Source organism: Syzygium oleosum, unplaced genomic scaffold (assembly GCF_021117445.2).
Source record: "Syzygium oleosum isolate NSW1041296 unplaced genomic scaffold, Sole_v2.1 Sole_v2.06, whole genome shotgun sequence".
NCBI lineage: Eukaryota > Viridiplantae > Streptophyta > Magnoliopsida > Myrtales > Myrtaceae > Syzygium > Syzygium oleosum.
Window position 1 is genome coordinate 12,059,991 of NW_026607490.1, and position 10,146 is coordinate 12,070,136.

The 10,146-nt window shown below is 42.6% G+C and overlaps 2 protein-coding genes across 2 annotated transcripts; one reads left to right on the forward strand and one right to left on the reverse strand.

Moving 5' to 3' along the window:
* The first annotated feature begins 533 nt into the window (after positions 1 to 533).
* On the forward strand, positions 534 to 2,315 carry LOC115692014 (DELLA protein RGL1-like). Its single transcript, XM_030618768.1, has one exon. The coding sequence runs from the start codon at positions 534 to 536 to the stop codon at positions 2,313 to 2,315; it is 1,782 nt and encodes a 593-aa protein (XP_030474628.1).
* Positions 2,316 to 4,225: 1,910 nt separating this feature from the next.
* Positions 4,226 to 5,121, reverse strand: LOC115691986 (bZIP transcription factor 53-like). The gene has a single exon (XM_030618738.2). The coding sequence runs from the start codon at positions 4,707 to 4,709 to the stop codon at positions 4,287 to 4,289; it is 423 nt and encodes a 140-aa protein (XP_030474598.1). The 5' UTR covers positions 4,710 to 5,121; the 3' UTR covers positions 4,226 to 4,286.
* Positions 5,122 to 10,146: the final 5,025 nt, after the last annotated feature.

Sequence of the window (10,146 nt, forward strand, 5' to 3'; positions counted from 1 at the left end):
CAACCTTGTAAGCTTGTGACCTCCCAGGTTGCTTCCTCCAAGTGTAACTCTAGTGATTTGTTGATCGTTCATGACCATCGGCCTATGTTTGTCCTGGCTCTTTTGGCTGAACTTCTGAGGAGATTTATTTATTCCAGGAATGCTTCGTTTTGATGGAGTCCGTGACGCGCCCTTTGGATTCTAGTTCTTGTTTGAGTCCTTTGGGGTATTAAGATATTTGTCTTGGTCTCGTAAAGCCGAACATGAATTCGAGCAGCGCACTGAACTTGTCACACCACATCGCGTCGCGGGTCAGGCCGGTCTTTGATTTTGTCGACATGCCGACGTCAAAAGGAACGTACTTGATGTTTCTGGGTGTGAACGTTTTCTTCGTTATATAAGCCGGAAAAAGTTAGTTAATGCACAAAGAGTTGCGGGGTCGAAAAGAAAAATCTTCTTCCAATTGTGTGAACCAACGATGATATTTCTATTCTTCCTATAGTCCCTAGAGTATATACTTGAGATAGGCCTTTGAACTGCTTGTGCATTTCAAGATGACGTCTACTATGTTCTCTTTCGGGGCGATCGATCCTGTTGGAATCCGAGAAAATCCTGGTTCCAACAATGAGTTTGATGATGCTGTGGGAGGAACAAATGGAAGCAAGCACAATAGAGAAGAGTACTGGAGAGACTCTTCTTTCGGTGAGACTCTCAACTCTGATTTTGGATTCTATCAGGACAATTTGTTGGAGTCGAACTTCGTTTTCTCGAAATACCGACAGCAGAACCAGAAGGTATATCCGCTTCCTGCTCATGATCTGCTCGACGACTTGAACTTCGAATTCGACTCTCCCTCACTCCAAACGTGCTTGAAGGAGATTGCGAATCTTGGGTCGGAGCCAATTGGAGTCCAGCACAGTGAAGATGAGAAGGAAAAGCAACACCCCTTTTCGCTGGCCTCCCTCGAGCTCCTCAAGAGCTACGAACACAGGTTGAAGAAGCTTGATGGGGAGAAGATCGTCGAGCCTGGCAGCAATACCACTTTGAACGGACTCGCAGAGCCAAGTCTGTCGACCGAAGAAATTATCAGGTTAGCTGGAGTTAAATTCATCCAGACCACCTCCTCAGTGGGCGATCCGCCCGCGACTTTAAGCCACCCATACGGGTCATCTTTCTCTGGTCTCTCCGATCAGCAGAAGGAGGACGCACAGCTAGTAGAACTGCTTCTGTTCGCAGCGGAGAAAGTGTACTATCAGCAGTTCCATCGGGCGAGCAAGTTGCTGAACCAGTGCGACTACTTGTGCTCGAACAAGGGCAATCCGATCCAAAGGCTAGTTTTCTACTTTGCTGAGGCGCTGCGTGAAAGGATCGATCGAGGAAGTGGAAGAATCGCAGTAAACACCTGTGGAAAGAGACAGAAACCTGATTCCCATGCACAAACGATGAACCCAACGCAGAGCCAGATCGCATATCATCAAAAGCTCCCGTTTGTGCAGGTGATGCAATTCGCAGGAGTGCAGGCGATTGTGGAAAATGTAGCCGATGCAAAAAACGTTCACGTGATTGATATCAACATAGGCTCCGGGGTCCAGTGGACGATCCTAATGCAAGCGCTGGCATCATGTTATGACCGCCAGATTGAGCTTCTGAAGATAACCGCTGTAGGAACCTCTTCAAAGCATCTGATTGACGAGACCGGTGAAAGGTTAATAAATTTTGCTCATAGCATGAGTTTTCCCTGCACTTTCAAGTCTGTTGTGGTAGGAGATGTGCTGGATCTCAAGGAAGAACTTTTCGAGATTGATACCGAGGAAGCGGTGGTCATCTTCTCTCAGTACTACTTACAGACCTTGATACCGCAGCCTAACCGTCTTGAATTATTGATGAAAGTAATTAGAAGGACCAATCCACGTGTAATGGTGGTTGCCGAAGTCGAGGCGAACCACAATTCACCAAACTTTGCGAACCGTTTCATCGAGTCGCTCTTCTCTTACGGTGCATACTTTGACTGCCTCGAAGCTTCCATGAGTCAGGAAGATTTCAATAGGATGACCATCGAATCGATTTACTTTGGCCAAGGGGTTAAGAACATTCTAGCCACCGAAGGTGAGGAACGGACGGTCCGACATGTGAAGGTCGATGTTTGGAGGGTCTTTTTCGCCCGATTTGGCATGATGGAGGTGGAACTGAGCAGTTCATCTTTGTACCAAGCAAACTTGGTCATGAAAAAGTTCAGCTGCGGGAGGTTCTGCACGCTCAATATGAATGGAAAATGTCTACTTGTCGGGTGGAAGGGCACACCGGTGCATTCTCTTTCCATCTTGAAGTTCACCTGATTGTAGAGGGACCAATCTGAACATTTCTCAGAATCTCGCACTCATTAGTGTCCAAAAAACCAATTGGATTTTTCTTGGCATTGATTGTAAATTTGTAATATGGGAAGAGAGATGATGAAACCATCATCCATTCCTCTTAAAGTCCTGTCATTTTGTGTAGACTTTATTTGAGGCGTGCTTCTACTGTGTTGAGATATGATGCACTTCATTCATGCCTATGATGTGAATCGGGGTAAAACAAACAAAAAAAAACTAGCTGTTAGGAAATAATTTCAGGATCTGGGAATTTACAAACTCAGCGCAATTGTACATCCTGCCTGGGAATTCGGTTGCTGCATATCATCTTTTGGCTTGAGTCCTGTACTAGAATGTCTATTTTATCTGATGAGAATTGCAGTCAACTGTGTGCTTGAAAGTATTAACTTTCTAGTTACCTTCTGTGCCAATGATTTCCTTCAAAGTGGGGCTTCGTCAGCTACCGAATAGCAATGTTCGTGCTGTTCTTGTTAGTTTCAAAACGTTCGTTGTACTAATTCATCCTAAACTAAACCTTTTCAGTTGAGATCCAGTGTGTCAAGTGAAATAGGTCGCTGCAAATGTAACTAGCGTTCTTACAAGGTGGCAGGTATGGAATCTCAGACGACGATTAGCAATGCACTAGGGCGATATGTCACTAGACATTGCCAAATTTCAATCATTTGTTTGCAGTTCTGTTTCTGTTTCCTCTGACTTTCGATAATATTAAACTCGAACTGACCTGCAGTGACGTATATAAATTGTGGGAACACAACAGCATGTCCATTCACTCTGAAACACCCATTTCTTCTCTTAAGTGTGCATTAGTAGGAAGTTCCTTTGGTCGGGTTACCATCAGGAGAGCCGTTGTATTATCCTATATGAAATGTACATCAACCACACTTGAGCTTGAGCGAGTAGGATCACATACTCGCAAGAAGATGCATAGTTCAGCAAAGTAATTCTAGCTGTGACAAGTTCATAGCCAGATTTTGCAGACCCTATTATACTTTCAGAGCTTCAGTCATTTTCAAGTGCCATAATACTGACCATTTATGTGCAATTTCTTATTCTGAAATATCTCAAGAGATTGTGCTAGAACCTGGAGGATTCTAGAAAAGTTCCAAGTGTCATTTACAAGATGAGATTTGGGGTAATAGTGTTATGAGCACCCTCGACATTTGTCCTTCTGAACTTGCTCTGTTAGCTCTCAATGTCGTATTAAACACGTCAATGTCAGATTTGGACGATTACATAATCTGGACTGCAACAGGTCTCTGGACCATCGTCGGTTATAAAGGCTAGTCGAAGTACAAAACCCAATTGCTGCCTTTCAGACAATCGAAACTGTCTATCGGCATGAGCTGTCTTCCTGAAAGAAGTTACAGAACGCATAATACAATCAAAACACAGAAAATTTCGGTTGGTATTGCTTCTCAGTTGAAGAAAAAGAAAAACATCAGCCTAGGTTCTTGAAATTAGGTCCTGGAATGTGCACAAAGCAGGCGGATGATTTTAGATCAATTTTGGTATTGCTTTGGCGATGAAGTACCTTGTTTGTGCTGGTGGCGCTGAAGGATACGGGTTCAAAATGTCTGATTAGAAGTATGCTAATTCATCAATCGTCAACCTGGTAATGATTCAAGATCAATTCGCATATAGTTTAGCTCTCCAAGAAACTGGATGTCATCGTTAACCATTTTCCAGTTAGGTCAGTTTCTTGGGGGAGGAATCGTGTAGTTTAGCTCGAAAGATAGCACAAAGCAGCATGCTGCGTCCGATGCAGTCAAATATTAGCACAAATAAACCATCCCATCTTTCATTCACACGCACAATCAAGAGCAATGAAGGAATGAGCAACATTGACAGACAGACAGACAGACAGACAGACAAGGTGGGCCTAACAATGAGTTGTACTGGGACGGGCAGCAGTTACAGACACCACTTAGACGTCACCTAAATCCTAGACATGCTAGCAGATGCCATGATCTGTTGCGACGGGCTGTGGACCAGCCACGGCTCTTGGACTCCGGAACCGAACCTTTGGCACGGCCCGTTCTTGTTGAAATTGCCAATGATCGATTCCATACCGTTCAGGTGATCCATCAGCGCCGCCTTCTCGTCAAGCAGGGCGTCATTCTCCGATTGGAGGCCGAGGTGCGCCTTCGCCTTGGCATTGTACGCCTTGACGATCTCACGGTTCTCTCTCTCCAGCTCGCCGATCTCCCTCGTCAGGTCCTCGAGGTGCTTCTGCTTCCTCATCCTCGACCGCCTCGCCGACTCCCGGTTCGATTGCATCCGCCGCCTCTTCTTCTCGTCCGTCCCCAGGTACCTGGCATCTGCTTCGGACCCTGAGCTACCTTGTGCTAGGGACATCATCCTTCAGGTTCGCTACTTTGTGGGGCTCTTTGGTCAAATGAATCAATCCAGTAGCGAGTGAAAAGCCAAGACAAATTGGTGATTGTGGTGAGACACAAATTTACATGGAAGGCAACTTGTTTAGGAGAGATCAGGTTCAGGAAAACACATAGAACCAATATAGCAGCACAACCGAGACTGAATGAGACAGGAGATTTAGAGAGAAAGTGGTGATTGAGCTCATGACACGCGCAGAGAGCTATAAATTCATTGTGATTCTAAAGATTGTCACAAGACCATCTTGGAAAGATCTTAACAGATTGAGGTTTGTGCAGAGAAGGTTTGAACAAGATAGGCAGGCAAGAATTCAGGAGGAGTTTTTTCTTGGGCCAGGGTGGTGGGAGGGTTGGAAGAGCTTCCTGGAGGGAGAATTTAAAGGGAAGCGGATAAGTTCTTATCTGCCTCCTTCTAAGATTTTATCCAGGTATTTAATGAATTGTTTATCTATGTGGATAGGTGGAGATTGACTTGAGGAAATGCTTTTGGAATCTTCCTTGCAAGAAGAAGAAACAAAAAAAAAAAACATATGTAATTGCTGTGTGAACATATGTAATTGCTGTGTAATCGTACTGTACATTTTGAGAAATTTATAAGTACTTTCGAATAACAGGATCCCTATCTATTTACCAATATTAATAATTTTTTTGGGGCTACACGTGCTAGCTACCACACACGTGCACCGGTTAAGTCACCCTGCGGCACCCGGGATTCGAACACTCAACCTTTTGCGAGAGGAAGAGTGCGCGCTCCAGCAGCACTACCCAGGCGGGTGGTCAATATTAATAATTTTTATCTTTACTTTCTTTCAAAAACAGATAGTATTTGGCTCCGATCGAAGTGGGTGGACAGGAACATCGTGTTCTGCGATTCGTGAGCCTCGACGATACCGAATAATGGAATTATGAAAGTCGAGATAAGTATTTTTAGGTGGGTTTGGACTAATTTGACCTGTGTATTTTAATTGCGGATAAGATGAACATCTTTTTATGATGGCAGCCGCAATTGCTTGGGCCATCAAAACCCTTTGAAAACTTGTGTGCTTTTGCGCTGCAAATCCAATTAATTTATTAAATGATTCGAGGATGAAGATAAGGTCTGCAATTTATTATAATGGTGTGCCGAAAGGTGTGAACATGGGAAGTATTTGAATTGAACATTGCCTCCATTTCTTTAATCTGGATGGGAAATTGATGAGTAACTTTGTTCACTCCAGCTAATTCTTGATCGAGGTCAGGTAAGGACTGGCATTTTAGGAAAAAAGGCTGAAATTAGTTGTCTTATGTGTAATTAATATTTAACAACTATTGATTGAGCATGAAAATGGAAAAAAAAAAAAACAAATGTAGTCTTATTTTACTAGTGTTATCTCGTATGCGATGTTACGAATTCTCCAGTTTTAACTGATTTTCACTGGTGTCCTCGAACTGCCCTTTTCATTGGTGGATTCTATTTACAGGCATTACCGACATTAATATTTAGCTAATGTTGTATGTGATTGATGTTCATAACTCGTAATCCACCAATTAAATCGGGTTCAATTTAATATAATCATTTAGCTTAACTGTTATAGTTTCTTTTATAAAACTGTTCTCTCATTTGATGTGGATTTCTGAAAAAAAAAATGAAAATTTTGTACTCAAGCTCGTGTATTTATCTACTCGTCCTTTTAAGCGCTTATACAATCAATGACATGAATATAAATGAGCGGAGTGATATGTTCGATTTTTGAGTATGTGCCCCCCACAAGATAAAGGCAGAAATTACCAAAGAAATTCTAAATATTTTGACCATTTGTCAATTAATCATAAATCTTTCAATTGTGCCAATTTAGTCAAAAATCTTTTGACGATTTGCCAATTTGTCCTAAAACTTTCAATTATATCAATTTAGTCATACACCTTTTGACGATTTGCCAATTTAATCATAAACCCTGGGCCGGCGACCCTTGCCTAATTTGGATGAGGCTGTCGCCCCTATCGGCAAAATTGGCCGGGATGATTAAATTGACAAATCGCTTAGGACTAAATCGATAAATTTTCAAAAAGTTTAGGACTACAATGGCACAATTAAAAGGTCTATGACGAAATGGTAAATCGTGAAAAAAGGTTTATGACTAAATTTTAGAATTTCAACCGATAAAAAAATAATCAACTTGAAATATTTATGATCGAATTGGAATAAATGCAGTATGTCCGGGTTTTTTCCCAAGATAAAGTCGTACTAAGAGTTGAAGTACGGCCCTAACAAATCTGTGACCACTTGACAAATGGAGATGGAAAACGTAGTTAAACTAATAATGAGAAAAGTCGTGTAAATTCCCCGTGGAACTCGTTTCTTCAAATGGCAAGTCAAAGCAGAAGCACGGCCATCGTCTTCCGTCTTCAGACTCTCCTCATCGTTATCCCATCTTCTACCTTCCTTGGCGTGCGGGTTGCTCTTGAAGACCCGAAGAAAGGGAAAGCATTCTCAGCTGCACTTGATTCATGAACCTACGATCAGTTTGGGAGGTAGATACTTATTCAGATTTGGACGCTGAGTTATGAGATCCGCGAAATTGGCTGCCGAAGGCTCCGGCCGACGCGATATGTTGAATTCAAATCCAAGCTGAGAAGTTTACGAGGCGGCCCATACCGGGATCACTTGGTTTGAAGAACGTACATGGGATCCCGAGTGCATGTCTACCGGGCTCGCATGCACCGTTGAATATGATAAAAGTAGAGATGAGCATGCATTCAGGGTAAAACTGGAAACCGGATTCGTTTCTAGGTTCCCACGGTTATTGGTTTGGTTCCCGATTCTAAAAAAAAAGCGAAATCGGTGCTATGCAATTCGGTTCCTAGTTCCTGGGTAAGAAACGAACCGGGAACCTTTTTATGTTACGCTTTTTTTTTTTAAACTTTTTATTATTTATTTTATTTTGCGTCTTCATCTTTTATGAGTTGTTGCGTCCACTTGAAACAAAAAAAAAAAATTGACCGCTTATCGGGTAGACTCCGGAACTTATTGACAATTTTCCTAAATTCTCTAAATTAGGGAACCGGTCTTAACATGATAGGGTACGGATTCTAGGTAGAACCTACGATAAATCTCACGTGAGACTCATTTGACATGACGAGTGGACATGAGTGGGGCTCAAATGCAAACAAGCCACTCGATAACCGCTCCTAATCAGTCGGTAAATGTGGATCATGTTCGCATGCGTCGAGTCCGTCTTCATCGGGTAAAAAGGCGGGTTTTTTTCCTTCCTTCGTTTCCCCTTCTTCCTTGGAGCATGAATTGGACGAGATATATCCTACGCCGTTCATATCGAGTGACGTGAGGACGCGATGGCGCACGAAAGTGAAGGGCGAATAGGGTCGAGATCATGTCCCCGACAAAGTACGAAAGGTTTTTTCTGTAGTGAATTGATGACAGGAGCGGGCTAGAAGCATGATTGGTCCTGCTCGCTACACATTTTTCTATTGACCGGGTCCTGGTCCATGTCTATGCTTATCCACATCCGCACAGGTGTCCCCGTCCCCCATTTGTCCCAATTCATTGTGAATTCATAAGAAACGTATTGAAAAAGGAACATCTAAGGATTGTTGACCCAACGACGTAGGGCCATTGTGGGCGGATGTGGCAATTAGCGGGGGCCGGAAAAGTCAATATGATAAGTAGAAACTCCGGAAGGAGTTCGTTCGTTCATTACATTGTCACGTAATCTTGGCCGCGATTCAATGTATCTTGATACAGCAATTGTTCTTGAAAAAAATGATGTTGATTGATAATTTTGTTTTATAGTTATTACACAAACTAAAACTAGGTCCGGAGATTGCGCGATTCGTGAAAGTAAATTCGGAGCGAGGATTGCGCAAAAAAAAAAATTAACGAAACGAGAAAATTCGGATTTGGAAGGTGGATCGGGGTTAAGGGTGAGCGAAAGAACCGGACAGTTCCATATTCCTAAAATTTTGGAACCGGTAAATAGCGGTCCGGTCCCCGCTTCCGAGTGTGAATCCACCCATCTGGACCACCCTGACCGGAACGATTTTTTCTTTTAATTCTTATTATTCCAAAATCCTAATTCACATTCTTTTTTTCATTCGGGCTCGGTCACGCACGCTTGTCGCTCACAACTCTCACTCTCACTTCTCTTAGTCTCGGTCATGCAACGTTCACGCCTCCCTCGCAGCTCGACACCTCTGATGTATATAGCTTATCACGAGCTTATTTTATTAACATCACTCGTGTAGTAACATGCAGTCTTGTAGAAAATAGGAGATATGGCCGGTTCCCGATTCCACAAATCGAGAACTAGTCTTATGATCCGGTTTCTAATTTCAAGGTGAAATCAATCCAATCTGAAAGTGGTCACCTCTAATCAAAGTTGCGTATGTCATGGCAAAACGACAAAATCGTGGGTATCATTGAGCTGATTCATGAACGATTGACCCACCTTGTTTTCATTCGACAATTTGCTGCAAATGGACCATCTGTCCGTGCTTTCCCACGTCTAAGTGATTTTCTTGGCGTATCACGCGGTCTAACGTGTCCTTTCTCGTGTTTTGGCCAAATTCAGGGTACGCAATGATTGCAAGCTCCTTCGTTTGGTTTTTGGTAGGGAAAGAATTTATACGCACAAAATCTAATACGTAAACTCTCAAAGAATCGGTCACCATTTTCATTGAAATATTTACAGATAACAATATGAATTTAACGTCTCTACTAATGGACTCGAAAGCGAAATCCGGAGGAACTATCCCAAACTCTTGTCATTCTCGGCCGTCCAAACATGATAATATCATGCATTCCAAGCAATTTTCAATAAAACGGATGATACGGATTGCTTTGAAATGAAGGATCGCTCATTGAAGTTCTTCCTTCCATGATATTACTTGCTTGGAGATACTAGAAAGTACCGAAATCTATTTCTAGACTTCTGTCGAGAAGCTTACAGCTGAAAGTTTAAGCGATACCTAGATTTGTTAGCAGCATTATGAATCATGCAAACAGGGTTAACATGAATATCCCCACTTCAACATTCGATCTTTGATGGATAGCCTGTTATGAATGGTAACCCAAGACATAAAACTATGCTCAGAAATACTTAAACAAAACCAAATAATCCGAAGTCATTAGTGAATCAAAGAGACTCTTTGTCCCTGAGAGGTTTCAAGACTAGTTGAAGCAAAGAAGGAATCTCTAAGGTGAAAGGAAGGGCTCCATGTCGTTGATGCGCTCTCCAAGGTTGAATCGCCATGGAAGACATAACAACCTGTCAAAACCCAATCCCGTTCAGAAGCAAAGCAAGTTCCAATGCTCTTTGAAGCACTTGGTAATCACAGAAAACATCATGATCAATCAAAACTTAGCCTTGGTGTTAGGAGGATTCCTCACATCACCACAAGACTCTGGG

Coding starts and splice junctions, on each gene's coding strand:
- LOC115692014 (XM_030618768.1), top strand. CDS start 534: ATGACGTCTACTATGTTCTCTTTCGGGGCGATCGATCCTGTTGGAATC.
- LOC115691986 (XM_030618738.2), bottom strand. CDS start 4,709: ATGATGTCCCTAGCACAAGGTAGCTCAGGGTCCGAAGCAGATGCCAGG.